At 47.8% G+C, this 17,881-nt stretch overlaps 1 protein-coding gene across 9 annotated transcripts in view; it reads right to left on the bottom strand.

The window, feature by feature from the left end:
- The window catches only part of LOC144132384 (uncharacterized), a 60,618-nt gene extending 49,083 nt beyond the window's left edge, over positions 1-11,535 (bottom strand). For 5 of the 9 annotated variants that reach the window (XM_077664747.1, XM_077664748.1, XM_077664751.1 and 2 more), the window contains exons 1-2: positions 11,357-11,527; positions 10,342-10,602 (exon numbers count right to left, since the gene is read on the bottom strand). In XM_077664747.1, the coding sequence (XP_077520873.1) occupies positions 10,342-10,600 (259 nt within the window). In that variant the 5' untranslated portion in view covers positions 10,601-10,602; positions 11,357-11,527. Of the gene's footprint in view, positions 1-10,341; positions 10,603-11,356 lie in introns of all 9 variants that reach the window. The other 4 variants (XM_077664745.1, XM_077664744.1, XM_077664743.1 and 1 more) reach the window with 4 other exon arrangements.
- Positions 11,536-17,881: the final 6,346 nt, after the last annotated feature.

Below are 17,881 nucleotides of genomic sequence, written 5' to 3'. Positions count from 1 at the left end.
TTTGGTGGAGGTGCTGGGTACTTTCCAACATCTACGTGCCCCGAAGGCTCTCTATGAACACGGATTTGACTCCGATTCATCGCAGTACGAGCCGCCGAATCCAAGGTCAGTCACCAGAGTACGGTCCGTTATCCCCTAGGACCAGGGCTCCAGCTGCGACGCGCACGACTGACGCGGCACCTATGGCTAGCAACGGAGACGCGGCAGCTATGGCTGACAACGGGAACTCAGCTGCTCATTTCCTGGTCCTCCAGCCGCGATCGCCGCCGACCTTCCATGGCGAAGTGTTTGAGGACGCGGAGGACTGGCTTGACCAGTTCGAGCGCGTTGCCAGGTACAACGGCTGAGATGCGGAGCGGAAGCTCCACAATGTTTACTTCGCTCTTGACGACTCGGCGCGGACGTGGTACGAGAACCACGAGACAACGTTTCCTTCTTGGGAACGGTTCCGTAGCCAGTTGCTGGCGACCTACGTCAACACCGACCGTCGGGAACGAGCTGAGTCGGCGCTGCAGTCAAGGAACCAGCGACCCAATGGGAGCGTCGCAATGTATTATGAGGACATGACACGACTGTTCAGAAGGGCGGATCCAAACATGGCCGAGGACAAGAAAGTGCGCCACCTGATGCGCGGGATAAAAGAAGAACTGTTTGCTGGGCTTGTGCGAAACCCACCTAACACCACTTCGGAGTTTCTATCGGAGGCCACTACCGACGAAAAGACCCTGCAACAACGCGCCCGCTATTACAATCGCGCCATGAACACCGTATCAACTGCCGACTTTGCGCCAGCCTCCAGCGACTCCGCTGACACCCTTCGGGAACTGGTTCGATCTATCGTCAAAGAAGATCTGCACAAAATGCACCTCTCTGCCCAATCGCAGCCGCAGTGTCCATCGTTAGCACAAATTATCAGAGAGGAAGTGCAGCAGGTGGTTCCTGAACCTGTTGGCCCTGCTGCCCTTACACCGATGCCCCCGCGCCAGACGTACGCGTCGGTACTCCGACAGAACTGCGACCTCGCCCCTTGGAGCACCAGCCCATCTGCATCTGCTTTCCAGCCGCGTCCCCCGCCTGTCCCTGTGTTGCCCGAAGCCAGGCTGCGGAAGACGGACGTGTGGCGGGCACCTGACCAGCGGCCCCTTTGCTACCACTGCGGTGAGGCTGGCCATATCTTGCGGTGGTGCCCTTATCGTCGAGCTGGAATTCGCGGATTTCATCCGCGAGTCCCCTGTCCGCCCAATGGCGAACGGCCCCGCGAAATTGAGGAGCACCTGTCAATGCGCCGGGATCACACTCACACTGATTTCCCTCGCCCTGACTACCGCCCACCAACCTCTACCCGCTATCGTTCGCCGAGTCCCCGTCCTTCGACAAGCCGTTTCAGCCGCTCACCGAGTCCTCGCCGGGGAAACTAGACCCAGCGGCCTGCGGAGGTAAGGCCGCTGACGAGCGAACAGCCGAACATCTTCCATCGCGTTCCCGACCAGACGACGGCTATCAAACGAGGACACGTGACGATCACAAAGGATGTGCAGCTTCGAACTTACCGGTCGATATCGACGATTTAGCGGTTACGGCATTGGTTGATACGGGAGCGGACTATTCGGTTATGAGCAACGAGCTAGCAAAAGAACTGAGGAAAGTTTTAACCGCGTGGACTGGGCCTCAGATTCGCACAGCTGGTGGGCACCTAATTACCCCTGTTGGCCGGTGTACGGGGAGAGTTACAATCGACGGATTTATTTACGTTTGTGACTTTGTTGTCCTACCTCACTGTTCGCGCGATGTCATTGTCGGCCTGGACTTTTTAGAAGCTAACGGCGCCGTTATCAATTTACAAGAGCCGCGCGTGACGTTTTCGCCGACGCAAGCAATTGAAATAGCCGACCCAGATGACTCCAGGATACCCGCCCTGCGTATTGCTGCTGATGACGTGACGGTGCCTCCGCGGTGGAGCATGATGGTCCCCGTGCAAAGTGACTCGCCCGGTGATCGAGACGTTATGGCAGAGAGAAACGTCAGCCTTCTACTCGAGAAAGGGATCTGCGCTGCAAGAGGGCTTGCTCGCTTACGGGATCGCTCTGCGACACTCTTGATCACCAACGTCGGAACAGAGTTCCAGCCTATTGCGAAAGGATCGGCCGTCGCATACGTTACCGACTTCGTTGAGCCCGCAGAAATATGTGCTCTGGAGCTACCGTCGCCGGACGGACGCGATGCAGCAACCGTTCTTTCTACCGTGGACATTATTCCCGGCTTGTCGGTGGGTCAGAAGCAGCGCTTGTTAGAGCTCCTTCACGATTTCGCAGAGTGCTTCGCCACGACATCAAAGGTAGGGCGCACCCCGGTAGCCAAACACCACATCATCGTCAACGAGGAGACTAGCCCCATATCCCAACACCCGTACAGAGTGTGTCGCCGGTGGAACGGGAGGCTATACGATCCCAAGTGCAAGAAATCCTTGCAGATGACGTAGTCCAGCCGTCCACGAGCCACTGGGCTTCGCCTGTGGTATTGGTGAAGAAAAAAGATAACACCTTGCGATTCTGCGTCGATTATCGGAAGTTGAATCGTGTTACGAAACGTGACGTTTACCCCCTTCCACGTATCGACGACGCCTTGGATCGACTGCGTGACGCTAAATATTTTTCTTCACTCGACCTTAAGAATGAATGGCTACTGGCAGATCGAAGTGGACGAAAGGGACAGAGAGAAGACAGTGTTCGTGACACCTGACGGCCTTTATGAATTCAAAGTGCTACCCTTTGGACTCTGTTCTGCGCCAGCAACCTTCCAACGCATGATGGACACCGTTCTTTCTGGGCTGAAATGGCAGACATGCCTAGTGTACCTTGATGATGTAATTTTTGCTCCTAGCTTCGAGGAACACCTCAACCGGCTGCGAATGGTGTTACAGGCGCTCCGTTCGGCACAGTTGACGATAAAGCCACCAAAGTGTCACTTTGGTTTCGAAGAGCTCAGTTTTCTTGGTCACGTGATAAGCGCTGACGGAGTCCGTCCTGACCTGGAGAAGACTGCCGCTGTGGCACCGTTCCCGCGCCCAACCGACAAAAAGTCCGTTCGTAGGTTTCTGGGCCTCTGTGCCTATTACAGACGTTTCGTTGAAAACTTTTCCACAATTGCCGAGCCCCTTACAATGTTTACTAGAGACAATGTATCTTTTGTGTGGCATTATGATCAGGAATCTGCCTTCAACGAGCTACGCAGCCGCCTACAAACTGTCCCAATACTCGCCCATTTTGATGAACGAGCTGCCACTGAAATTCATACTGACGCCAGCAATGTTGGTCTCGGCGCTATTCTCGTTCAGTGGCAGGATGGCAACGAGAAAGTCATAGCGTACGCCAGCCGCTCCCTCTCGAAAGCAGAGGCAAACTACTCTACCACAGAGAAGGAATGCCTTGCGGTAGTGTGGGCGATTAGCAAGTTCTGACCATATCTCTATGGTCGCCCGTTTCGAGCTGTCAGTGACCGTCATTCGTTATGCTGGCTAGCCAATCTCAAAGACCCTTCGAGACGGCTTGCGAGATGGAGCCTTCGCCTCCAGGAATACGACATCACGGTAGTGTACAAGTCCGGCCGTAAGCACAATGACGCCGATTGCTTGTCACGTGCACCTGCCGACGTTGCTCCGGCTGAAACGGAGGACGACTTCCCGTTTTTTGCTCTCGTCACGTCGTCCGATATGTCCCGGCGTCAACGGGCTGACTCAGAGTTGCGTCCGCTCATCGAGCATCTGGAGGGCCTTAACGTCGCTGTCCCGCGGCTTTTCGTTCGAGGTTTGGGTTCCTACTGTCTCCGAGATGGCGTCCTTTACAACAGGAACTTCGCCCATAACACGGAAACCTTTCTTCTGGTTGTGCCATCCGAACTCCGTCCAGAAATCTTGCACGCCTGCCACGACGAGCCATCGGCTGGCCATTTGGGTGTTACGCGGACGTATGCCCGCATTCGTGCGAAGTATTACTGGCCAAAGTTGCTCTCATCAGTCCAGCAATATGTGAGGACCTGCCGTGACTGCCAGCGACGAAAGACACCACCAGTTAAACCCGCAGGGCTTCTCCAGCCCATCCCACCGCCTACAACACCTTTCCAACAAGTGGGCATGGACTTGCTGGGCCCATTCCCATTGTCTTCCTCTGGGAAAAAATGGATTGTTGTGGTGACGGACTACTTAACGCGGTACGCCGAGACACAGGCGCTCCCCCACGCTAGTGCTGCAGAAGTGGCTCAGTTTTTTATGACATCAATCATCTTGCGTCACGGTGCGCCATCAGTCGTCATCACGGACCGTGGAACCGCCTTTACGGCGGCATTAATGCAATCTCTCTTCGAACTCACCCACACCAGTCACCGGAAGACAACAGCCTATCATCCCCAAACAAACGGCTTGACTGAACGCCTCAACCGGACGCTTGCAGATATGCTTGCTATGTATGTCGACGTTGAGCATCGTACGTGGGACGAAGTTCTTCCTTATGCAACCTTCGCCTACAATACGGCAGAACAGGAGACTACCCGTCTTACACCTTTCCAGCTGGTCTACGGACGGTGTGTCACTACCATGCTGGATGCTATGCTACCTGCTGCTCACAACGACGGAGACATCGGCCCCTACGCTGACGTTGACACATTCGTCCAGCGGGCTGAAGAAGCCCGCCAACTCGCAAGGTGCCGGATTCGACATCAACAACAACTCGACGCTGGTCGCTACAACCTCCGACACCGATGCGTTCGGTACGAGCCCGGCGACTCTGTATGGGTATGGACACCTGTGCGCCACCACGGACTCTCCGAAAAGCTCCTCCGACGCTACTTCGGTCCGTACGAGGTGGTTCGTCGTATAAGTGATGTCACATACGAAGTTTTTGCGCGGGACACGACCTCCTCACCACGTCGGCGCCACCCGACCGAGACTGTCCACGTGGTGCGCATGAAGCCATACCATGACAGGCTGCAACCCGCCGCTTTACCAGCTTAACAGCTCTCTGTATTCTCTGCCGTCCGCCGTCTATACCGAACATTACTTTTGCTGTCCGTGTTCGTTTCCGGCATCGGGCCGCCGCCTTGATGGAGGGGGGTAATGGCGCGTGCTCATGGGAGCGCGCCGACGATGAAGACGAAGTGTGCGTGTGCCGGTGGACAAAGACGAAGTGTGTGTGTGGTTCGGACTGCCATCTTGTGAGTTCCCTGCTGTGCGCTGGACTTCGCTGAGACTGTGATCTGTGCCGGTCCTGTCTTCGTTACAATATATATATATATATATATATATATATATATATATATATATATATATATATATATATATATATATATATATATATATATACCTATTAAGGGAGCCAACAGTCACCGAAACCAAGGTGCATAGGGGAATGTTTTTTTTGTGTTGTGCTTATCAGTGGGATATTAAAGTACTTAGATTAATAAAATGCTTAATGAAAATTACTTATAGACCAGCAGAAAAAACAACCATGCCGCCAGTGGGATCCGAACCCACGACCTCCGAATATCGCGTCCGGTGCTCTTACCAACTGAGCTACGGCGACGGCTGTCCAATCTGCTGCTCTCGTGGGTATTTATGTCCATTGGGTGTAAGCGAACCTTGAGAGTGTTCACCAGCGCCACCCTCGACCATAGCGGCGGACGTAGCACGTCCTGTAATACCGCGAGCGTGACGTGGAACGTCATCTAACGGCGAGGGCGGAAACTGTGCGAGAGCCCTGTTCAGCTACCTATGGCATCATGACTGCCAGAACCGAGACCCTTGTTAAGCTATTAGCAGATAAGTTAACGGGAAAATGAGGGGCCCGTTTGACAAACCTACTAAGGGAGCCAACAGTCACCGAAACCAAGGTGCATAGGGGAATGTTTTTTTTATGTGTTGTGCTCATCAGTGGGATATTAAAGTACTTAGATTAATAAGTTGCAAAGAAGATTACTTATAGACTAGCAGAAAAAACAACCATGCCGCCGGTGGGATCCAAACACACGACCTCCCAAAATCGCGTCCGGTGCTCTTACCAACTGAGCTACGGCGACGGCTGTCCAATCTGCTGCTCTCGTGGGTATTTATGTCCATTGGGTGTAAGCGAACCTTGAGAGTGTTCACCAGCGCCACCCTCGATCATAGCGGCGGACGTAGCACGTCCTGTAATACCGCGAGCGTGACGTGGAACGTCATCTAACGGCGAGGGCGGAAACCGTGCGAGAGCCCTCTTAAGCTACCTATGGCATCAAGACTGCCAGAACCGAGACCCTCATTAAGCTATTAGCAGATAAGTTAAATGATATATATATATATATATATATATATATATATATATATATATATATATATATATATATATTCATTCATTGAGTAACACTGCTACACCCAGCATTATTTTTCGTTAGTGTTTATTGTTGTTTTGCATTGTCACACTTTTTACTGTATTGCCCCTCCTGCTAGGGCCAGTTTATTGGCCTGCAGTATCAATAAATAAAATAAATAAATAAATATATATGAGCAATCAAGGGAAGGAAAATAGAGGGCTGGTTTGACAAACATATGAAGGAAGCCAACAGTCACCGAGAACAAAGGTGCATAAGGGAAAGTTTCTATTTGTTTTTGTTTGCACTGCCGAAATGGGAGAATAATACTCCGATTATCTATCACTTAAAGAAAATTATAAAGCAGCAGAAAAAACAACCATGCCGCCGGTGGGATCCGAGCCCAAGACCTCCGACTTTTTCGGTGACTGTTGGCTTCCCTCACACGCGCGCGCGCGCGCGCGCACACACACACACACACACACACACACACACACACACACACACACACACACACACACACACACACACACACACACACACACACACACACACACACACACACACACACACACACACACACACACACACACACACACACACACACACACACACATTTATATATATATATATACATATGTATATATGTATAAGGGATATGAAATTCTTCACGACCACAGATTAAAAATATAGTAAGTTGGGGAAGTCACATTGAATAACGTAACGAAATTATTCAACGTTCCGACCAGGGACTAGTATTTTGTCAAGAATGATCATACAGTGCTTGGACGCGTCTTCTTTTAGCATGGCACACAGAGGGCTTAAAAAGAAAAGAAATATAGAAAGAAGAAAAGGGTGGCGGAGCGGAACACAGCGGAGACACGTATGCCATGATAGGGAAGAAAGGCGCCACGCCGCGTACGCACGAACTCACTGCACGCACACGAGGCGTGAGAGGGAGGCCCGGCCGGGCGGGCACGTGGTTACTTCGGAAAAAAAAAGATAGAAAGAAAAGCAATAACAAATAAAGAGAAAAACGTGGTGGAAAGTTAACGAAAGAAGGGAAGTGCCCGCCAATTCTGGGTGTCTGTACTCCTCTGCCGCGTTTGTGTGGCTTCGTGCGACACAAAAGATAGCCCATGGAGGCGGCACAGGTGGCGACAGCCCATATGGCGACACGTGAGCCGCTAAAACCAGATGAGGTTTCCAGACGAGCACCACAAAAGGCTTGTTTACAGGAAGGCAAGAAAGAAATAAGGCACAGAGAAAACTGCACAGCAACGGCCGAGAGAAAGAAAAAATAGAAGACACGAATACACAAGATACACACACAAATATGTAACGGTTGTAGCAGCTTTGAGCAGACGCTATGCGGGAAAGCATAGCGCCAAAGTGTTAGAAAGTACCCCAAGAACGGATTACATCCCAGGGAGCAGTGCTCACAGCAAAACAACAATAATAGGATAGATACAGATGACAAGCGGAATCATAAAAGGGCACAAATGAAAGCAAATACGACACTAGTGTAAATAAAAAGTGTGTTAAAAAGCAAGTTTTACCTAAAATGCACCGACCAGCAACAAAAAAAACACAGCAATAATAATAGTAGGATGAATACACATGGGACTCGAGCGTCACAGAATTAGACAGCGTTGAACCACAAGAAGAATTTCAGTACATCGACAAGAAATTAAACTGTTAAACATAGAAGAATGCATTGTAAAAAGTCACCATAGTAGTTTTAAGGAACATCCGCTTTGTAAGGAATACAGAACAAAAGCATCGCAGGAAGATTCAGTCTGAAAGGGAGGACAGTTTGCCACCGCTCTCAATAATGCCACCACACAAGGACCGCAGCCGTGGCCTCGTGGTAGAGCACCCGCCTCGGCTTCGGGTGGTGGTGGGTTCGACTCCCGCTGCCGGCCGGGTACCCACCGGTTTCCTCAAAAATGGGTACAAGCTGTGACCCGGTCTGGTGCTCGGCTTAGTTGGGTTACATGGCTTGGAAAAGGAGCCTGCGACTTGAAATCCTGTCGTTGTGAGCTTCGTTATATTAGGTATGATTCACATGCTTCCCTGTCGTAATGTGTCTGGAAGCTAGATTGCAGGATGGTGTCCTTGAAGCTTCCAAATGGGTGGCCTTTCGTGGTTACGTGTCTTGAAAGAGGCAGATCTGGCAGTGATGGTATGTGTGCTCTGTGGCTATTTATTCTCAATTGGAAAGGAGTTTCAGTTTGTCCAGTGTACTGCGCACGGCACCCACCGCATTCGAGAAGGCAGACAACGTTGCTGGTGTCACAGTGGAAGTGTCCTCGAATTTTGAATGAGAAAGACGCCGCTGTGCTACGAACTTCTGTGACCACACTGATCATCGGACAGAGCTTACAGGACGGTTTATTGCAAGGGTTGCACCCTGAGACTTCACCGTTGTCTAGTTTCGAGGAGGTTACAGCATCTTTGATATTTCTTGTCCTGCGATATACGACACAGGGTGGTTCTGGAAGCAGGCGCTTCATTTTGTCTCTCTGAAGGAGAACGTTTTTATGCTCTGTGATACCAGCAACGCTGTCTACCTTATCGAATGCGGTGTGTGCCATGCGCAGTACATTGGGAAAACTGAAACTCCTTTCCGATTGAGAATAAATAACCACAGAGCGCACATACGATCACTGCCAGGTCGGCCTTTTCCAGGACACGTAAACACAAAAGGCCACCCATTTGGAAGCTTCAATGCCACCATTCTGTTATCTTGCTTCCAGACACATTACGACAGGGAAGCCTGTGAATCACACCTAATATTCAAGTTTAACACTTTGTCTGGTGGCCTTATTGAGAGCGCTGGCAAACTGTCCTGCGTTTCAGGCTGAATCTTCCTGCGATGCTTTTGTTCTGTGTTCCTTACCAAACGGGTGTTCCTTAAATCTACTATGGTGACTTTTTATAATACATTCTTCTATGTTTAGGAGTTTAATTTCTATATATATATATATATATATATATATATATATATATATATATATATGGTTTAATCGGAAGCAAACAGCGGTCACAAAGTAGAAGATCTAAATAAAGACCTGTAATTGCCTGTATTTGGGGGACATAGTGAGAAACTGCTTTCGGCTACGAGTAAAGTTATTGCAGATGCGAGCCAAGCACCCGGTCTCATTGGTTGCGCCATCTGCCGTATTAACATGGAACTCGCAAGCGACGACTTGACAGTTTTTAATGTGTGCACTGCTGTTGATGTCACATTATCACTGCGGCATTTAGCAGCAGAACCAGTGATGGTCCTTGTGATAATAATTCCGGCGGGCAGGCGAACCCAATCTTCGAAGAGAGCGCGCTTCTCGAATGCACCGAGCCGAGACGTCGTTTGCCCCGCCGTCCGGCAGATGGTAAAGCCTGCGAGACCGGCTACTCGGCTCGCGTTTGCAAAAACTGCATTCGTAACCGAAAACAGTTTCTCGCTAATTCTACCAAATACAGACAAGTACCGATGTTTATTTAATTTTCAAACAACTTAGGCAACAATATCCTACCTTGTAAGCGGCGAATGCTCTCTATTAGGTCAGTATGTTGCGCACAGGAACATTTAAAAAACCGGCACATAAAACGTGAGTCCCTGTTTAAGTAGAAACCTTAGTAATCTTCGCTAAGACATTTACATGTTATCGTCTTTCCAACTAGGGCCATTGCTTGTAGGGTGGATGCCCCTTTCTTATTTTACAATCTTCAGTACTAATCTTTTTCTACTACGCTCTTTATGAGCATAGCATCTACCCACTCCCGAATGCTGCCGCTGTTTGGAGGAATAGAGAACGAGGGCAATTTAAGAATGGAGTGCCGTAATCGGTTTTCTTGAGCCTTGCAGCCAATGATAAGTAGATAATGGTTGCCAGTAACTTTGTAACAAAATTTTTCGTGATAGCAGATGCCGAAGTTCGTATGTAAATAGGCGAATTTGCTTGCAAGAAAAGGGATGAGAAACCACGAAGTTTAGCTTACATTTTTCAGCGAAAAAGGCCAGAAGCTTTTTCGCTTCATGCGATGAAACAGTGCCCTCCAGATCGCTTGCTTTCACCTCCGACATCTGATCTTCAGAACGCACGCCAAGCTCGTTCAGTTTCTTCATGAGCACACTCAAACGGTGGCTCGTAACATAAGGAAGGGCCCTTCTTAAGGCGGAGGCTAGCTCGTCACTCTGCTTCGCCGATGAACCGGCCTCGAAAACAACAGCGCTTCCTTGCTCTTGCACATGTGACATATCTGCAAAAATAGGGAATTGGGGTGAATCTCGAGAAGTAAACACAAGCTGCCATAAAGTAGTAGGTTTTATATAATACAATGCGCACAGATTGGCTCAAATTGTCGACATTTATTATGTCGAATGCTTCAAAATTTAATCGCAGTGGGTACTCGTAGGCACCAGTGTTTTGCCTGTGGCGGTCCTCTTTCGACGATCACAAAAAAATCTGCGCTCCTGTAATACATTTTTTGGTGGCCTGAACGATATTCTTCTAGACCGTCCAGTTCTGCAGACGTTGCTTCAGGAAGCTAAACTACCGCCATTTAGTTTAAAAAAACTGCAAATCATGCTCAATGTACAACTGAATCTGAACCTTGTGACGATGCACCACCAAACTGAGCAAGGTGACACATCATCAGTACCTTTGCTTAGCTGGCAAGACAATTCAGTCAATGTGGCAGAAAAAATAGAAATAATTCCGATGGATTCTGCCCACCATGTCTACAACGAGAAGGAGCTCTGTCTTCACTGCGGAGCAAGTCGCCTTTCCAGAATATGTAAAAGACCTATTGAGACCTAAGGGAAATAGCGACCCTTTCCATCTCTGGCATCATGTGTGCGAGTTTCAAATAAGTGTTCACAGGACGCCAAGCGTTTAATCAAAGGCATGCATTTTTGTTCCGTGGCACAGAATGCAGTGCAGGAAATGAAGTCCATGAAAGCAAATTAATCGACGGCATCAAAATGCCATGAAAACAAAGGACAGCCACTCACTTTCCTTGGAGGTGATGCCGGGCAGGTGCTTTTTTTTAGTACTCAGGTGTCTGGTAGCACAAAGTCCAACGCTGTACCCCTTGCGTAGGAACAAGTGTTACGACGGGAGCAACTGGGGCGTCTGATGGCCAAAACTATTGCACTACCAAGAAAAAATGTGAGTTGTGCTTCACAGAAGGGCGGGCCGCAGATACTCATAGTCTCTTTTATTGGCGGCTGGCTTTATGACGTCAAGAAACGCCAGCGCTGTATGCTTCCTCTGTAGAGAGGAGACCAGGAAGTTTATGTTGCCTGTTGCCTCCATGCATGCAAGAGTCCTATAGTCAGCCGAGCGGCACCGCTTATCTGCCGGGACGGTCGTTTATCTTTCTATATACGGAGGTTTAAAGGAAAAAAAGATATGAATCACAGCTCTCCTGCTACTCTTGTTATCGGCCCACAGAAACCGCGGTGGGCCTGATTGCACACATGAGAGGACGGCTTCAGTCTAACGAGTAATTTAATGTATTAGCTCACCGTTCATTTCTCTAAAAGACCAAAAAACATATTGCATAAAGAACATAGAACAAATCCTACGTTCCTTAGAGGTGCCTACACATCAAAGCCTTGCTCTTTCCGAGCAGCTGACTCCACCTGAAATTTTCCTGAAAAACACCTGTACATATAGAGTGGAGGTGTTGGTGGTAGCAGTAGTATCACCAGTAAAAGTAGCAGTTTTGTTCTAGTTGTGTTGGTAGTAGCGGCAATGCACTAGTAGTAAGGATAGCAGAAGTAGTAATAGTAGTACTGTTAGCATTAGCAGTAGTAGCAGCAATAACAGAAGTTGTAGTAGTAGGAGCCGTATTGCAGTAGCAGTAGTAGGAGTAGGTCCTCTATGCGCACCGAGTTTAGCACAACCTGAAAAACGTTGCCCCGAGGGGTTATGCGCGCCTGTCGTTTTCCCAGCTTCGAGAAAGCTGAGTGGATTGTGCGCACGTGTCGGCTGAAAGAAGAAGCCTCAGTACGAAAAGAGGCATGGCAAACTTTTTTCGATCTGTTCGATTGGTGTTGTGTATGAAATACCACTGACGTGTGGAGGGGTCTATGTAGGCCAAGAGGGCCGTTGTATGAACGATAGGGCATGGAAGCACCATAAATTGTTAGAAACGGCAAGTGGGTAGAATTTTCCCCTTCAATGCAAGCAGTGCAAAAGTGAGACGGTGCTGGAAGGTATCAGGACTCTTGGCAGGAGACGCGATAAGATGGCTCGGGAAGTAGGTGAGGGCGTTCTGATTGAAAAGAAACGCGACGAATGTTGCAGTGACTGCTCTACTGCATTTGTAAGAAAGGAGGTTGCCTATATGAGGTCTTTTATATAACCACAGGAATTTCGTAGGAGACAACAGAATTTGCTTTCCAAGAATGAAATTGAGTTCCACTTGATGAAGTTATCTTTGTTGGGCTCTGAGTAGTAGTAAAAAGAATTATTACGCCAAGAGTGCTTAGAAAACAATTCAGAAGCGTTTAGCACGACAATTACAATAAGTGCTAAGCACAGAATAGGCTCAGAACAACTAAAGTTTGTAGGTCGCTGAATTACCATTACCCGACGCCATTGCGATTGCACTGGGTCTTCTGAATTTCACTGCTTCTGATCTCCCGCCTTTTCGAGCGGTTTGCTATGCTCCCTGATGACGCTTACACGCACACGGATGAAAGATGATGAAGACCACGCTTTCAAACTACAGTGTGAGAGATTCGAACTTTCAGCAACAACTCTCGTGAACGCGGCTACGTTACGAAGACGATGACATTACAAGCACAGCACGAGAGCTGGATACAGGAACATTTTGACCGCCTGTGTCTTGACCTCTTCCCGCGGTGGGTATGTGCCGGCACTGTTTAAGGCCTACCTACCTACCTGCCTATGAGAGCTTGGCAGTTCGTACAGGCCGGATGTTCGGATTTCTCCCAACTGACTGTTCAAATTAGTTAAGTGTATGAACCGACCGACTTAAAAACGGAGTGGCACTCCTTGGTGAGGCGCTCAGCCTATACCTCGCGTCTACTGCTTTGTTGCTGTATTTTTGAAATGTGTTGCATGGCGGTTCCTAAAAGCTTTGTAAATAACTCAGTCAATATAAACAGAACATATTTTCAGACTTATAAATGTGATGCTTAAAAAAACTGTGGCGACGGCGTAGTTGTGTGATGTAGCGGCCAGCGGAACTCATTTTTTAGTGGCGCCGCGAGCTCGGATCCTGCTCCCCAAGCTTTATATTTTTTTATTTCTTTAGTGTTTTACCCCAGTGTTGTGCCGGCTTTCCCCTGCAGTGGGGTTGTTACGGGGTCGCTTAAAAGAAAACATTATTGATGCTACTTGAATATCAAACGGCTCACTAAAATGCAGCATTTTGGCTGAATTATAGTAATCACCAACTCCCCAAGTCTGGAGTGAACGACTCCTGTGGTTGCCAATGTAATGCTCTAGAGCTTCCAATCCGCCGAAAAGTGGTTGTCCCTCTGCCCAAGCCTCCTCCTAGCACGTGGGCCACCTTGGTCCCGTGACGTTGTGACGTCGTCACAGGCTCCCCCTCAATTGTGAGCAAACTGCCCACATGGCAGCTCAACTGAATGATTTACCGCGAGAGATTCCTCAGGAACAAAATAGGTCTCACAAACCCAACTGATGGCAGCACTTGCCATCGCAGGGCAGTGGCGCGTAGCTTAACCGCGGTGCACGTCTACGCCTGGAGCGGAATCAGGACTCCCAGGTAGCTGTGAATGAGAGAATGACCAATACTATCGCAGTACAAGTCTAAAATGAGGCAATAACAAGAAAACTTACACCATATGAGATATTAACCAGAGTAAGCATGTTCATTACGAGCAACAACATAAAATTCAATATAAACCACTCGCAACAGGACTAACTGTGCTAGAGCACGATAATTCATGGTTACACTCAAGTGAAACCGTCCGTGAATTATTTGTTTGGACGCATACGCCTTACTCAACCGCTGAGTGTCAATTCCCTACCTTGCTTGCTAGAAAGTTGCGTCATAAAATCAGACGCGCGATTACGCGGTCACAGGTCTTACCAGGAACCGAAATAAACCAAGAGATGTTCATGTTTTTTGGAGAGCAGTCCAACATTTTCTTTTTTAGCACATTGTAGAATGCAGGGCGGAGCGAGCGGTGAGTCAGACCAAGGTGGTTAAGGTGCTGCTTTGTTTTCTTGGTAAGACTACAGTGGTCGCCTTTGTCCACTACATGGCGGCACCGCTTACCTATACCGCAGTCCCAGAGAAAATAGAATAAAGAAAGAAGACATAGCAGTACTGAACTACTCACAGCATCAATAAACAAATTCAACACCAACGCCCCAACAGGCTTTGATTTGGGAGTGAAATTTCGCAAAAGCGTTTCTTGCGCTACAGCGAATTCTGTGAAACCTCACTCAGCAGAAATCGGATTTCGTTCCGGCACAGAAGGCCTACAAATTGAGAATTCAATACCCTTGCTAGGTATAATTTCTACGTGTTTTACTCTACACTCTGATCATCCGACAGACTCGGAGCTGATAATGAAAATGTTGACTGCGGTACCATGGTATTCGTTGGACTGGCGGCCACCCGCACGGCCCGGCAAGTGGCCCTTTGTTAGCGCATTGTAGAAGGTGTTTCAGCGACTACTTTAAACAGTCTAAAAAAAAAGGTTTTTGAGTTAGAAAAGCAGTTTTTTTCGGCGGTGTAGTACATCACGGCGACGGAGAAGGTGTGCTGTACCTGCGTTTCGTGTTTGCCGTGTGTACCTCCAGAGTGCAGAGACTATGTCCTCCCCGGGATCTTCACCCTAAGAAGTAGCGCTTTAAAACGGGAACTCATAAGGGGCGGCAGAGACAAAAGCGTTAGCCCGCAGTACGGTTCGGGCCACCACCCTCGCCCTCAAACAGCGAATTATGCCCTCTCTTGCCCTCACCTCATCATGTCTTTCCTACCTCACTCTCGTCCTAACGTATTTTAATCCGCCCATCCTCCCTCACCCTCACCTCACCGAGTGAAATCCTCATGAGGTGAGGCTGAGGACGGCCTCATGAGGGTTCGCCCTCGTGAGGATGCACATCTCTCTTCATTGCCAAATGAGACGCAGGGCCTTTCCCCTGCCGAGAAGGAAACACTCTTATGCTGACGTGGCCCTGCTAAAGCGGCCGCTACTAAACCGGATGATGAAGCCTACTGCGACTGCATGGGGCCCTAGATGTGCCGTCTAGGTTCACACATACATCTAATATCTGAAATTAACTTTAAGAATGGGAAAACTTATATTACAACTGACTTAATTACCTACTTTCAATATAGAAAGTTTCCGTAGTGCCTTTCGCATTTGTAATTGAAAATAACGCGACAAAATGCGGTTAATTTTTAATACACCATTATTTCAAACACCCACAGATATTAGCATATAAGTATTATAAGTATTCTGCATTTACCAGTTAAAATGAAGCCAGCATGGAGGCTCGAATTTGAATGAAAACTACGTGCGTGCAAGGGTCCAGAAAAGCCGCAAGGAAATTTAAATAATTTTTTTCAGCAAAGGAAATTTAGGACGTCTAAAACACTTCAATGATTTAATGAGAATAAACTGTAGCTTAGTAATTTAAAGTACATGATCTTAGCCAGATGAAAAGTAAGTTTGAATTTTGAAAGTTTATGATTAATAGCAAATCGTTCTGTTAACATACAGCATTTTGGGGCTGAAATCATCAAAAACGAGCCTGTTAAGTTTTCCTTGCATACATATGTCAAATGCAGAACATGTGGAATAAAATTTATAAACCGTTATGGCAGCCCGGCATGCATTGATTGACAGGTTAATCGACGTTATCGCGACGTGTCAAGCATTTTTGTCACTTTCTCTAATATAAATGTTCAAATTCGCCAGGGATGTTGCTTTTGTCGTGGTGTCGTTCATGGGCGCAGGAGGCGACCTCACTGATCGAGATCTTTGGCGATCAGAGCCGTTTGCAGTGTTATCTTCGACGGAAAACATAGCAGCTAATAACAACGATGCAACTTATTCTTTAGTTTCGGAGGATTGAATGCACGCAAGGCAAAAGTCGCAGCCCTTCCTTTGCACTGGCTTTCGGGTCACAGAAAACCCTGAGGGCCTGAACACAAACGTAAGAGGACGGCTGCAGTCTAACGACTAATTTGATTATACGAGATTACCCTTGCACTGTTGCATGTATGACGGTGATGCAAGGCATTGAGAGATCTGGGAAAATGGAATACCTGAGCATACCGATTTCCCTCCCTTGCCGCCCCTATTTCATGTCGGGCTACTTATGTATAACCATAACTACTGCACAACGATGCCCTTCAAAGTGCAGCAAGCAACTGACCAAAAAATGCGCCAAATTCATATAGCACCTTGCAACACATGGCATAAGCATGACTTTTAGAAGGCATTTCTTAAATTCAGGTAATGAGTCTTGTAGAGTATCATGACCTACCTGCCTTTCGCTTGATATCGCCCAGCTGTGTGCAGTCTACAAAGGCACCATAATTTCGTCTATACAAGCATATGCTGCCAGAAAATGCGAAGCTGGAGAAAAGAGGAGTAAGGCTGATATATATATATCAAGTATTCGCTATGACGCTTTTCATTTATGTTGTATATATACGTTTAATACTGTTTCTGAGTTTATAAATAAACCATCCAACAACACCTTCATTCGCAGCCATTCGATTGCATTCGTGCTTTAGAATGGCTGAGTGAAAGACCTTACGCTTTTTACGCAGCAACCAAATAAAATGACATGTTTCTTCAATACGCAAACATTATACCTCAGCAAATATTTGCAAATTTGTTTATAATAGACGACGCATTTCCTCGACTTCAGCAGCACCGTTGCGTCAAATTACCACTTCTATGCTCCAATTCAGAATCAAATAATGAGAAAGGAGGAACATCTTACGCTCGTATTCTTGTACGGTCACATTACATACTAAGTCGGGATTTTATTCAGTAGGTTGCTGCATTTTACACCGTGTGTTCAGTGGTGTTTTTGTAGGTATGCAATATCTTTCTCGTGAGGATTTTGTGACACCTCCAAAGTGTGCAAAAATTCAGGTGAGGGTATATCACTCCAATTATTCAATATACAGTGAAACCTATTCAATACAAGCACGTGCCTGGTGATATTGTGAAATACACCACCATATAAAAAGATGATCAAGTATTGTAACGCCATTACTGTTCATTTATTACAAGCCAACTAGTACAATGCGAACCTGTTACGACTAAAGTGAACTGCAACCTCTACTTGCTGTTATATGAGCAAAACGAGCAGTCACAGCAAGCTTCCTTACGCCGTGCGTTTGCGCTATAGCCTTGAGCAGCTACAGGTCAAAAACTGATGCACTGGTGCGATTGACTCAGGCAATGTGCCTGCCTCTCCACATTACGATGAATGACCCTGCGAGATGAAAAAAGATTACCACAGTTGAAGCAAAAAGGAACTGCGAAATAGCTTGGCAGTCT

The sequence above is a fragment of the Amblyomma americanum genome, chromosome 5, assembly GCF_052857255.1.
Source record: "Amblyomma americanum isolate KBUSLIRL-KWMA chromosome 5, ASM5285725v1, whole genome shotgun sequence".
Classification (NCBI taxonomy): domain Eukaryota; kingdom Metazoa; phylum Arthropoda; class Arachnida; order Ixodida; family Ixodidae; genus Amblyomma; species Amblyomma americanum.
Note: the sequence above shows the minus strand (reverse complement) of the source record. Positions and strands in the feature narration are given on the sequence as shown.